General features: G+C 40.1%; 1 protein-coding gene across 2 annotated transcripts in view; it reads right to left on the bottom strand.

The window, feature by feature from the left end:
* Positions 1-12,868, bottom strand: part of DEK (DEK proto-oncogene) — a 33,648-nt gene extending 20,780 nt beyond the window's left edge. The window contains exons 1-7 of one of the 2 annotated variants that reach the window (XM_047734998.1): positions 12,718-12,868; positions 12,154-12,316; positions 8,823-8,924; positions 8,463-8,572; positions 7,324-7,418; positions 5,995-6,115; positions 243-431 (exon numbers count right to left, since the gene is read on the bottom strand). In XM_047734998.1, the coding sequence (XP_047590954.1) occupies positions 243-431; positions 5,995-6,115; positions 7,324-7,418; positions 8,463-8,572; positions 8,823-8,924; positions 12,154-12,307 (771 nt within the window). In that variant the 5' untranslated portion in view covers positions 12,308-12,316; positions 12,718-12,868. Of the gene's footprint in view, positions 1-242; positions 432-5,994; positions 6,116-7,323; positions 7,419-8,462; positions 8,573-8,822; positions 8,925-12,153; positions 12,317-12,532; positions 12,559-12,717 lie in introns of those variants that run through there. The other variant, XM_047734999.1, reaches the window with a different exon arrangement.
* Between the last annotated feature and the right edge of the window lie 968 nt (positions 12,869-13,836).

The raw sequence follows: 13,836 nt of genomic DNA, 5'->3' as shown, positions 1-13,836 counted from the left end.
TCCAGCCAGCCTCACTCCTCCAACTCCAAACTCTCACATGGCCATAAAACCAAAAGCTCCATTAAGAGAAAGAAAAGATCTCTACTTAACTATTGCTGTGTCTTTGGAATTAAAAACAACCAATATGGTAGTAACAGTTTCTAGGCTGGTTCCTGGCTATACCTATCACATGACAGGAATATTTAACTCTCCCCATGGAAAGAAACAAGGGGGAAAAAACCCAAAAACACCCAACATTTTACCTCCTCTTCACTTTCTTTATCTTCATCATCTGAAGACTCTTCTTTGTTTTTCTTTTCATCTTCATCACTGCTGGATTCATCTGACAGAATTTCAGGACATTTGGTTCGCTTAGCTTTCCTTGCCATTCCAGAACTGTTCCGTTCCTTTTTGTTGCCTTTGCTAGAACTTTTTTTAGATTTTGGCAATGGCTGTGTACAATAAAATAAAGATAACACCAAAGAGTGATAATATTTCCAAGTCAATCATTTTTGGTAGCTACTTATCAACTCAATCATTCTTGTTCCTGTCCCAAGAAGTATTTCTAAACTTAGCAGATTTACAGAGAACAATTCATCTTTGCAGTGTCAAGTTGATCTTTTTGTCCACACTACCCTTTCATTTGTGTTCTAACACCTAGGTAAGACTCTTCACAAATGCTGAAATACATACTCTGTGTTCTGACATGGGATTAGAAGCCCAAGCACACACTGTATTAACCTCAGTTATTTACACTTTATCAAGGCAATATTTTGAGTTAGACTTGTAATTTATCTCATTGCTATAAGCATTAAAACTGTCAATGCCATCAGGGAAATACAAATCAAAACCATAGTGAAATACCACCTTACATCAGTCAGAATGGTTAAAATTAACAAGTCAGGAAACAACAGGTGTCAGCGAGGATGCAGAGAAAGGGGAACCCTCCTATACTGTTGGTGGGAGTGCAAGCTGGTACAGCCACTCTGGAAAACAGCATGGAGATTCCTCAGAAAGTTGAAAATAGAGCTACCCTATGACCCAGCAATTGCATTACTGGGTATTTACCCCAAGATACAAATGTAGTGATCCAAAGGGGCACATGCACCCGAATATTTATAGCAGCAATGTCCACAATAGCCAAACAATGGAAAGAACCTAGATGTCCATCAGCAGATGAATGGATAAAGATGTGAGATCTATGTAGCTACATATAGATATATATATATACACATACACACACACGGGCACATATACACAATGGAATATTATACAGCCATCAAAAATTGAAATCCTGCCATATGCAACAAGGTGGATGGAACTAGAGGGCATTATGCTAAGCCAAATAAGTCAATCAGAGAAAGACAATTATCATGTGATCTCACTGATATGAGGAATTTAAGAAACAAGACAGAGGATCATAGAGGAAGGGAGGGAAAAATGTAACAAGACAAAACCAGAGAGGGAGACAAATCATAAAAGACTCTTAATCTTAGGAAACAAAAAGGGAGGGGAGGGAGGTGGGAGGAACGGGGTGGCTGGGTGATGGGACATTGGGAAGGGTATGTGCTATGGTGAATGCTGTGAACTGTGTAAGACTGATGAATCACAGACCTGTATCCCTGAAACCAATAATACACTATATGTTAATAAAAAACTAATTAATTAATAATCTCATCCAAAAAACCAAAAACCTATTAACGCCAGAGATTTTTGCTTTAGGGGATCGTCCAATCAAAAGATTGCAGACATCCATAAAGGAAATAAAACCTCACTTTACACATCCTGAATTTATGAACTATATAGTTTATATTCATATTACTTCTGGGCTCTACTTTCAGTAATGCCAGAATTATACTCTCATTGATGATTCTAAATATGCAATTAGTGTTGGGATGTTAATTATGAAGCTAATTAAGAACCACAAAATACATGTATTGCTTTTACTCTGATATTTAATTAAACCATGCATATTTAAAAAGCAGAGATCATGCGAGGAAACAATCTGATTATATCAACCGGCAAATTTAATTCTTAAATGCTTTCTTAGGGGAGTATTTGCTAGCTTATGAAATTGGAAACCAAAAAATAACCTTGCATAAAAGATCTGAAAAGATTTACCCTGAGGAATTACAATTTCCAAAATAACAGGTATCTTGTTTTTTATTTTGCCTTTATTATTTTCTATAATAAGCAGAAACAGTAAGGAAAATTTGGTAACATAACCTTATGATATGCAACCGTATAAATGTTAGAGGTAACTTTAGGAAAAATCTTTCATGAAGCTAGCAGAATCACAGATTCTTTCTCTTCTACAAAGTTTCAGTCTTAAAGGTCACTGTCCCCTGCACAAAAATTAAGAAAAGGTGGCTGTTTTGTGTATGTAGTGTTCTCAGGCTATGCACAATCCACAAGACAGCCTCTAGCTACCCCCAAAAACCTATCCTTCCTAAAGGCAGACTGGGCAAGAGTTAATGTAGGTCACTTCAGGAATTTTAAGTTAGTAGACCAGCGATATTTCTCAGAGGGTTTCTCTATAAAGGTCTATTAAAAAACTTCCTTGAATGTACATAGATATCCTTATTATGTGACCTGTTACTATTACCAACTAGTACCAGGAACTAAAGCTATTTGTATAAATTCTTTGATCTTACTGGAGCAAAGGTGACTCACTGTCCAAACTATCACATGAAATCCAGGACTCAAACATATTAGAAAAATGTGGTATCCCTTACTATCTAAGTTCAGGAAGCAGATACAGGTAGTAAGAATAAGATCTGTATATGGAATAAGTAGTAATATGATGGGTGCAGGATAATCTATGCAGGAAGTGGAAGAATACGTTAAATCATTCAAGTAACCAATAAAAAAAATACAACTTCCAAAAATAAGGAGCTTTAAAAAAAAGTAACAATACATAAATGTTTTAGAGCTTTCTTATACTGGTTCTAAAAATAGTTGACTCTATTAACCAGAATCCAGTCTCAAAAGCATCATCCCTTTTTAGAAACAAAATCTGAAAAACAGATAATTAAGGTAGAAGTACAAAAAAAGGGTAGTAAAACAATGTTAATTCAATAATTTTATTATTTTGGAGAAAGAAATTAGTACTAATAAGTTTACAGTTTTTCTTAAATGACAAAAAGGTACAGTAGTGTAGAAAATAACTTGAGATTGATTATCGTTAGATTGAGGATTAGTTCTCACAGAATCTTGCACAGAAAGTGGATGTGTAAGAGTTGGATTCCATGGGGGGAGGAGTGGTGAGGGAGCCTGGTGGTGGGTATTAAGGAGGGCACATACTGCATGGAGCACGGGTGTGGTACATAAACAATGAATCTTGAACACTGAAATAATAAAATTAAAAATTTTTAAAAAAGAGTTGTATTATGTAAGGCTAAAAGAGTGGTTCTCAGAATATGGTTCATGCACCCTGGGGTTTCCTGAGGCCTTTTCAGAAGCCCACGAGGTAAAAACTATTTTCATAATAATATCAAGACATTATGTACTTTCTCTTTTCACTGTGTTGACATTTGTACTGACTACGCAAAGGCAAAGGTGACTGTAAAACTGCAGGCACCTTAGTACCAAAGGCGGCGGAGGCCGCTAACTGTGCTAACAGTCACTGTATTCCTCACAGCCACAAACTAGAAAGAAAAAAAAAAGGTGTTTCCTTTAAGAACGTCTTTGATGAAGCAGTAAATATTGTATTAACTCTCAACCTGTACATGTCTTTATGCAATCTGTAACAAAATGGGAGGTACACATAGAATATGTTCACTACACACTAAACTTCACTGGTTTTCTCAAGAAAAATCCCGTGCGCAACTGAGCTGTGAGCTAAGCTAGCTACCTCTTCCATGAAACACCGTTCGTAAAAGAACCGTCAAAGTATGCCTATTCAGACTTAGATATTGAAAAGACATGTGTTCAAAATAAAGATGATCCTGTCACTGTAAGGAAAACAACGGATGGTATTTACTGCCAATGACAAATGTCAACACTTTACATGGATTACTCACATCCATCACCATGAACTAACAGTCTCCCAATACCTAAAGATTCTTCTGATGAGACGGTGGTTATATTAATGAATGACTTTTTGACAGTGTTTAGTGGAAATGTGACCACATCTGGAAGATCCGCATAATTCAGAAAAACCAGTAAGTTCTAAATGGTGAATGCAATTACAAAATCATAGATAAAAAACCCAAGAGTTCAATGACTTGGTTTCAGAGACTACATTATAATGAACCTTTAATAAACTACTACTGTGGAGTTTTGGTACTGTATCAAAGGAGAACACACATAATAATCTCCAGGTTTTTAAAATATTCCTTTTTCTAACTACTTACCTGTAAGAAATGATTTCCTTTACATACTTTAAATAAAAAAGTCACAAGTGCAATAGACGGAAATGCAGAAGCAAGTGAGAATAGCCAGACATGAACAGACTTGCAAAAATATATTCTTCTAATTTTTGGGGAAGTCTAGTTATTTTTCATATAAAATATTACTTATGTTAACATGTAGTAAGCTTACCATTAATTTAAAATTTTTTCAGTTTTTATTTATAATACAGTAAATATCAAAATAACATCTATAAAAGCTTCTGGAGTCCTCATTAATTTTTAAGAGAGTAATCAGGTACTAAAAACCAACAATTAAAAAATCACTGAGGAAAAGAATATAAACATATCCCTCATAACCTAAGCAATTTAGTAATGTCCTCGGGAGAAATGGTATTCAATTGTCACATGAAATTGCAGTCTGCCCATAGTAAAAACTTACAAAAACAGATAATCTCTCATCAATTCAAAACAATTCAAAACACCGAAACAAAAGATTTACCATGGCCCTTGGGTTTTCAGCTGCATGACAATTTACGAAAATATCCTTTATCAGTCTTTACGCAGCTAATGATAAACTGGACCAGCAGCAGATAAAACCAAAGTCCCAGAACTATTTTCTGATTCCTAATCTTTATGACTTCTCCCCTCACTGAAGGTATGCCCCTGAACTCCTAGGTCCTCTAGATCTCTTCATAATTTCTTTACTATCAAAGTAAGGAAGAATATTAAAAATACTTACTGACAAACTTCAAACAAACTGAAAAGGCAAGGTCAGGTAAGTTAACACTTCAGTAGACATTTCAAGTCAGTCATGTCATTTGTTAAACAATTCGGGCAAACCTAATCTAAATTTAAGGAAGAATGGGGGAAAGTATAAGACCATTTTACTTTCCTCTTCAGCTCCTGGGCTCTGCTGATTCTGGAAACCCAATCCAAGAAACTTGTAAGAATCAGTTTGGGATTTTGTTTTTTGTTTTTTTAATGTTCTATTTTCATAACCTTATTCCAATGTCTAGAAATCATCCACTTCTAATATATCCCCGTCTTATCTTTCCTGACCTGGCGAAAGGTTGCACACCCTCCCTGACCAATCCGACACCTCACCCTCAACTCAACCTGTTTCTGTTCTTCCAGTGCCTTCCAGATAGACATATAACCCTGGAACTTTGTATTTCTGTCCATTTAACTTAATTTAGTGAATAATTATTTTTCTGAATCTTATGCCTTTTTTTTATCTGATGAGAGGATGTATCTGTGTGGCTTCTATGTTATTTCTATCATGAAACTGGCAGATACATCAACAGAGGCATATTCTTTGAATGCAGAAGGCAATACTGAATATTGACAAGAAATGCTAACAAACTAAATTGTTCCAAAGAAAAAGTAAGGAGAGGGCGCCTGGGTGGCTCAGTGGGTTAAGCCGCTGCCTTCGGCTCAGGTCATGATCTCGGGGTCCTGGGATCGAGTCCCGCATCGGGCTCTCTGCTCAGCAGGGAGCCTGCTTCCCTCTCTCTCTCTCTCTCTCTGCCTGCCTCTCCGTCTACTTGTGATCTCTGTCAAATAAATAAATAAAATCTTTAAAAAAAAAAAAAAAAAAAAGAAAAAGTAAGGAGAGACTATGAATACTTGATTTGTTACTGAAATAGTAAAAATTGGTCCTCACTTTGCCAGAAGGCTTTGGATGCATTAAGAAATTCAAGATCCTCTTCACCAGTTCACTATTCACACCTGATCTCTCCAAATCAAGAACCTCGCAGATGCTCTTTAACATGGCATTTCTAAATCTAAAACAGAAAATGAAAGAAACCCAATTTATTATGCACCGAAGTTTATAAATATTCTCCACAACATAAAAGACAATAGCTAGCAAAACTGGCTCAGGTACAAACATTAAAAAAACATCCAATGTTTCTCCAAATCTAAAAAGTACTTTCCTAATAATCTTGACTAATGTACAAAATACAATCAAATATGGTCACTGATAAATTGAAAACACCATTTACTAATTAAGTTTTAAAGAGAGTAAAAAGAATAAATGAAGTTGGGGCATTTGGGTGGCTCAGTCAGTTAAGCATCTGACTCGAGCTCAGCTCAGGTCTCTATCTCAGGGTCAAAATTCAAGGCCCATGCTGGGCTCCACACTGGGCATGCAGCCTACTTTAAAAAAAAAAAAAAAAAAGTCAATTCCCTAGGAAATAATGTAAAAGGTTTGCAGCACTATAAAATTCACGATTTGACAATGCTCGAGGTTGGTGATTAAATACTACATTTCCCCCTTAGCACTCCTACTATGACAACATTTTGATGAAGAAACAGGTAATCATCTTTTTTATTTAGAACTCTTAAACTATAGGGGATTTAACAAAGAAAAGCTCTTAATATAACATCTTGCTTGCATTATGGTAAAGAACAGTGTTCCTATCAAATTATCTTCAAAATAGTTTAAATGGTACCTATAAGTTTGCAGAACAGAATGGCTGGCAGAGAACAAGAGTGGGGGAGATTTTTCACTATATTCCCCTTTGACTTTTTGGACTACATGAACAACTTGCGTATACAGTTCTTCTAAGAAGCAGAAACGTCATCACATGTTGAGTTTTTAATACTCCTAATAGTCACTATTGGAAAGTAATGAACATCCTAAGTTGATAGTTATGAAGAAAAGTCAGATCTTGGCACTTAAAGCAAAGAATTAGCAGTCTACTAAAAATGTCTAAATGAGGGGCGCCTGGGTGGCTCAGTGGGTTAAAGCCTCTGCCTTCAGCTCAGGTCATGATCCCAGGACCCTGGGATCAAGTCCCGCATCGTGCTGTCTGCTCTCAGCGGGAGCCTGCTTCTCCCCCTCCCCTGCCTGCCTCTCTGCCTACTTGTGCTCTCTGTCAAACAAATAAATAAAATCTTTGAAAAAAAAGTCTAAATGGTCATATTTAAATGATTAAAAATAAACTTATAACACATTGGTCAAAACACAATACTTAAGAAAATAACTTACTTTTTCAACATTTCTTCCTTCTTTTTGTATTGGACACTTCCTTTTTCAAATGGAAAGCCACTGAACTGACCCACATTCTTCTTTAACGAGGACACCTGAAAATGTTTCCCTTATTATTAATGCTATTTATTACCCAGTGATGTACATAAGAAAAAAATTCAAAGCCAATATCTTTATTTTCGTATCTGTCTCCCACTTACACCAGTGGTTTATTCAGCACTTCTTAATCACAACTGAAAACTGTACTTGTTACTAAAGTATTAACATTATAAAAGGCTTGTAAGTTTAATTCTTCAAAAATAACAATTTCACTTTGAATGAATTTCCATCTGGGAACTTTTACTGGCAATTATAAAACCACAACTAAATGTTATCTGACAACACTGGGGAATGTGGAAAGTTACTTCTTAGAAAAACTCCCTTTTCTTAAATAATGCAAGTCACTATTAATATTTCCCAAATCAGTCAGTCATGGATTTTATTCTTTGAAAAGAACAAAGGACCTCCAAAAGTTAATACCATTTAGCAGTAATAAGACCTGCGTATATCAGACTGTAGTGAGGATAACATGAAATTATACCATGCTCCACACATTTGATTCTAACCGCAAGCTTCACTTTGCCCATGCACAACCCAAAGCAAAGTTTCCTCAATTATACAAAATATTGAAGTTGTATGTACAGTGTAATTTGGTGAATGATATACTGATTTGTTCCGACAAATTCCCTGACAAAAAGTTACTACCTAATTTACCAGATATCTGCTCAAAATGAGATACAATTATACTGAATCATTTATTCTGAATAGCTTGATATATCCAAAAAATAAATTTCTTTTAATACATTTAAAGATCACTAAAAATCACCACTATTTGGATTTCACATTTTGAAATTTCAGTTTGGCATAAAAATAACTATAGTACAAAGCCTGGATATTACAATCCTAGTGCTAATATCTAACTATATATTCTACAATAAATCATTTAATAAGTATGTGTCTCAGCTTGTTCACTAGTATAGTACAGAAATTGAACTAGTTGATTGCTGAAGTTCTTTCCAGAACTAAAATTATGCTTCTTTTGTGAAATACATTAATACATAAATATGTTACTAGGTTAAATATATAAAAAAGGTCTTAACTGTGCCTGGTCTGTTGTAAAGCAGTTTATGTAGATTTCTAAGTTCATCTGTTTTCTTTTTACTCAGGAAGAAATGTATCCTTTCGATTTCACAAAGTTTCTGTCCCTTTCCTAGAAAAAAAGAAAAAAACAAACACTGTAATAATTAAATATCCTTTATGTGTTAATACATTTACAAAGTCATTTTAATCACAATTATTTTACAGCATAATTTACATATAGCTTTTGCTGAATAGGGCAAACTAAATAAAATTATACCCATAATATATAACTACTTAATCAACACTAAAAACTAAGCACCGATGACCATCATTTTGTACATTCAGGCAGTTTTACCATAAAAAGAAAAGAACAAACTTACCTTGTGCAATGGTAAATGGCTCTCTCTGTAAGGAAGAGACTTGCATGGTCAATCTCTCTACTTTTTTCTTTTCCCTCTTGCCTTCCACGATGAGACTTTTTTCTAGAAATTAATTTAATACTTCTTAAATAGCTAAAAGCTTAAAAAACATGTTAACACTACGGATAAACATGTAGAAAAACCCTGCAGAAACCTCTAATACCTTACTCTTCTTCTGACCAAGACTCTGAGAAGCAAATGATGAAAGTTGAAAATACTTCATGATAAGTTAATAGCATCACCAAGTTTTTTTTTTAGAGTAGCATTTTACTTACCTGGCAACCTCACCAGGGATCCAGTTTAAAAAAAAAAAAAATCACAAAGCAAACAAAGTTTTATTGCACTACAGCTGTTGCCAATGAAAGTCTAGTGACTGCAAAATCACCACAGCCCTCACTAAGCCTACTTTTTGATTAGACCTAATTTTGCTGATTGTGATTTAGTTTATGGTACCTCATCAAACAGCAAGTTTAGACAGAGATTATAACAACTTCAAAAACATACAAAGAAAAGCAGTAATTCAGTAAGCAGATGAAAGAAAAAGAAAGACCTTAGCTAAGGCAGAGCAGCCTGAAATTGCTATAAATAGGGTAAAATTCTACAAGTTTATATTTACTGCAATCGACGTCACTTTGTAGTTCAGTAAATGTTTATAACAATGGCCATAAATCATTCTAAAAAAGTTAAACTGTTTATAGTACAGACTGCTTTTATTAAAAAAAGAGACTAGGGGTGCCTGGGTGGCTCAGTGGGTTGAGCCTCTGCCTTCGGCTCAGGTCATGATCCCAGAGTCCTGGAATCGAGCCCCACATCGGGCTCTCTGCTCAGCGGGGAGCCTGCTTCCTTCCCCCTCTCTCTCTGCCTGCTGCTCTGCCTACTTGTGATCTCTGTCTGTCAAATAAATAAATAAAATCTTAAAAAATAAATAAAAATAAAAAATAAAAAAAGAGACTAGATGATAAAGAACATATACTTTAAAACTTAAAACACTGGCTTAAATTTCCAAAACGATTTAACTACTGAGATAAATTCAGATAAAAAAAGAGGACACTATCACTAAAGGTCCTTTCATTCATTCAACTGAATTGTTTTGTGCAAAGCTTCACTAGATACTAAAGGGGGGATGAACAGATGGTTAAGACACTGAGTAACTCTTGAAAGAGATCACGTCCACTGGTAGTGATGAGACACAAACATACTCCAAGCAGAAGATGATAGAACACTAAAGGAAATCTACAAATAAAAGTTCTTTGAGTTGAAGAGAGTAATTATTTTTGGATTAAGGAAAAAGGATCAAAAACACTGGAGTTGGCTTTGAAGGACAGTAAGATTTGAAGATGTAAGGATTTGCACAGAAAGAATTAGGAAGGATAAAGGGATTCCAGCAGGTATATTCCGGCAATGGTGTGCGGAGTCAAGAAAACGCACACTACCGGAAACCGTGTTATCAAGCTACTTCCTTTCCCTGAGTGATTTAAACCATATGCTCACCTCTGATTACCATCCATAAGCTAATGACTTTCCTGATCTCTCTTTAGTCAGGAGTTTCAAATCAGCTATCAGGGACAACGACTGGACAGCTCCACTTCTTGTCTTATAGGTACCTAATGCAGTACGCTCAAAACAGAAGTCATACTCATCTCCAAACGCGCTCACCTTTGTCAGTTCTATCTTTCAGAAAACAGTAATATTGTCAACTCAGCTCCGGAAGACAGAAACCTGAAAGTCATCTTTTCTAGCTCCTCCCCCACCCAAGTCAAGTCAATCCCACCTTCATTTGGCACAGACTACCTGCCTTGTTTCTGCGATGCCTCAGCTGCACAATTTTCAGGGCTAACCAGGATAAAAACCTTTACAATTTTAGTTGTTCCACAAACACCTCAAATGAGGGAAGAGAACAATAAGCAATTAGAACAAGTACAGAATTGCTGCTTCGGGGTAATTTTGGGGGGGGGGGCGGAGAAATCACAACTTCGGCTACCAACAGTTCCCCAAACATTGCTATATATCTACCATTTGTAGTATTTTTTACCTGATTTCTATAATTTTCCCTAACACACAGGAATGCATCATCTAAGTGGTATCACAACCCTATCTTTAAAAAGAAACTTAAAAACAAAAAATTGGGAGGAAAAAAACACCTGGAGGAAAATTTTGGACTAGTAGTTGAGATCCTGCAGCCAATTTTCAGTTACTGCATTATGAATAATTTAGAAGTAAATCTGTATGTTTTTCCTAAGCATTTTTGTACTTATAAGTGTGGAAGTGCTCCTTTCTCAGAACACCTACCACTTTAAACAAACCATGTAATCTCAAGCCAGATTGTACTCAGAAGGTGCTGACCATGGACGCCTTTAGACTTAAAAGAAACTGACAGTTGAACCCGGGTCTAGGAAAAAAAAAAAACTTCCAACTTCTTCCAAAGTCTGGCTGAGCCGGAGCCACCTGCCGAAACAAACCTAGACTGGGCTAATATCATCGGAGAATTCTAAGAACTGTGATCTGGATTTTTAAGTGGCTGCAGACGTTTTCAGAAGCTGGCCCTGCCCCACGCGTGCTGGGGAAAGCGATGCTGTACCACCCCCGAATTCTGTTGGGTTCTTCATGCCCCCAGGTAACTACTGGTTAATACTGCTCTTCCGCAACTCCACAACTGAGATCCTGAGACCGCTTTCGGAACTCTTTCACAGCTCACCGCTTTCATATTTAACTACTTTCTCAAGCAGCAACAGCTTTCACTGGTGTTTCCCCGTGAAAGTTAACTCCCCCGAGCCTTTGAGAAGGGCCTCTGCTGACGTTCCGCAGAGATACCGAAGTTGTCCAAGTACTTCCAGGACTAGCAAAATAACGTCTTTCTTTAAGTCTTCATGTGGTTTTCAGGAACGACCTCGCCATAACGTCCAAAGACAGAACAACACCTGTACTTACATGAGCAAAAGATGGAAATTAAAAACGGCTGCCCTAGCGACTTCAAAAGCTAGCGGTTTTAAAAAAGCAGATCTGAAACTCAGAAACGTCCTGTCGCAGGGGAAGACGCTGCGAGCACGCACTGCTGGCCAGAAGTCCACCGCACTCCCAGACACGCAGTAACGACGCTAACACGTTCTGTCCTACCACCTGGAACCCACCGAGTTAATGCTCCGCTGTTGCACAACCCCAAAAAGGGATACAGCTCGGAAACATTCTCGCTAGAGATCCCTTCGATTTGGCGTCTCCGGGCGCAAAAAAAAAAAGGGGGGGGGCAAGAGGGTTTTCTGTGAAATCCATCACCAGGGACCCGACTTTCTCCCACCTTTTTCTTCCTCCTCCTCCTCCTCTTCCTCCTCCTCGTCGTCCTCGTCCTCCTCTTCACTTTCCTCTCTCTGGCCGGGCATTTCGGGTTCTTTCTCGGACGCGGGCTGGGCGGGGGTTCCCTCTCCCTCTGCAGCTGGGCCCGAGGAGGACATGCTGTGGACCTGCGGGCGGCCAGGAAGCCACACGTCTCGGTCCCCTCGCTCCCCGCGGCAGGAACGGGGCGGCCGCCGCGACCCGCCCGACGCTTCCCGGCCCCGGAACGCCGCGGGCCGGGGGAAACCCGACCTCAAAGTTGCCTCCTCCCTCGGCTGGGACAGCCGCGCTTACTCCCCAGAGGCGACTTCCCTGCGGCTCCGGGCATTCCCGAGGCGGGAAACCGCGGGCGCCGCGCCGCCCCTCCCTCCGCCCGGCCCGCGCCGCCCCCCGCCCGCTCGCCCGCGCCGCTGCCGGCCGCCCCGCGTCCCCTCCCCCGCCCCAGGCCGCCGTCCAAATGGCCGCGGCGGTGCAGGCGGGCGGGCCCGCGGCGCCCTCTTGGCCTCCTCCGCCCCGACGCAGCCCTCACCGTGGATGCCGACCGCCGCGGGCCTGGCGCGCGAAGGCACGAAGAGGCTTCGGGAGGCGGCGGCGAGCGCCGAGGAGGAGGCGCACGGGCCGCTCTCTGGCGTGACGCTCGCGCCGCGCTCTCGGCTCCCCCGAATCAACAAGATTTTCAAAATGGCGGTTCGGGAAGGAAAGCGGGAATGCGGCGGCCAATCAGGGCCGCGAGCTGGGAGTTGGCGCGCGCGGGTGGGGGAGGCGGGGCTGCCGGGCGCCTCCGCTGGGAGCCCGGGCCGGGGCGCGGCCGCGCGGGGTCGCCCGGGCCGGGGGCGGAGGGGCGGCGCGCTCTGGGGCCGCCGGGGCTTCGGGGCCTGGCTCGTGGATCTCTGCTGCGGAAGCGTGCGGGCCGCGTCCGGGGCGGCAGGCCGGCCTGACTAGGCTGATCGCGAGAACGCTAGGGGGCCTGCCTGGGTATTGTCTCCTCAGTTCCTTCCCGGAAAAGGGGGGCAGCCTGGCCCGGGAGGGGGTGGGCGGCTGGTGGCAGAGAAGTTTCTATCCCAGGAAGTCGCTACCTACAGTGTATCACAGAGCTTGAGAGCAATTACTAAATGGGTGGTCTCCTATAGGTTCCGGAGATCCTATAAACTGCCGTATTTCTCAGGACCCCATGGATTGTAAGTTGCACCGAAAGGAAGAAGACCCTACGACGTTGAGAGTTCACGTCACCAAAGACAAATCTATATCCAGACCTGTAAATATAGGGGGATGTGTGTGCGATTTCCAGGCCTGTAAATGCGGAGGTGTGAGAGAAAGCAATAATATAGGAAATACGGTACTGCCCGGTCCAGACTTGTAAGTGTTGGGGGCGTGTGTGTGTGAGTGTGATAATAGAGGAAGCACGGTGTTGCCCAGTCCAGACCTGTGAATGTAGATGTGTGTGCGTGTGTGTGAGAGAGAGAGATAATAGAGGAAGTATGGTATTGCCAGTCCAGATCCGTGACTATGGGGCGATAATAGAGTAAATACGGCAATGACCAATCCAGACCCTTAAGTGTAGGGGTGTGTGTGAGAGATAATAGAGGAAACACGGTATTGCCCGGTTCAGCCCCGTAAAGGTGGGAGAGATCGTACAATAAATACGGTA

Source organism: Lutra lutra, chromosome 6 (assembly GCF_902655055.1).
Source record: "Lutra lutra chromosome 6, mLutLut1.2, whole genome shotgun sequence".
NCBI classification, from domain to species: domain Eukaryota; kingdom Metazoa; phylum Chordata; class Mammalia; order Carnivora; family Mustelidae; genus Lutra; species Lutra lutra.
The sequence above is the reverse complement of the archived record's forward strand: the minus strand, read 5'-3'. Positions and strand labels throughout refer to the sequence as shown.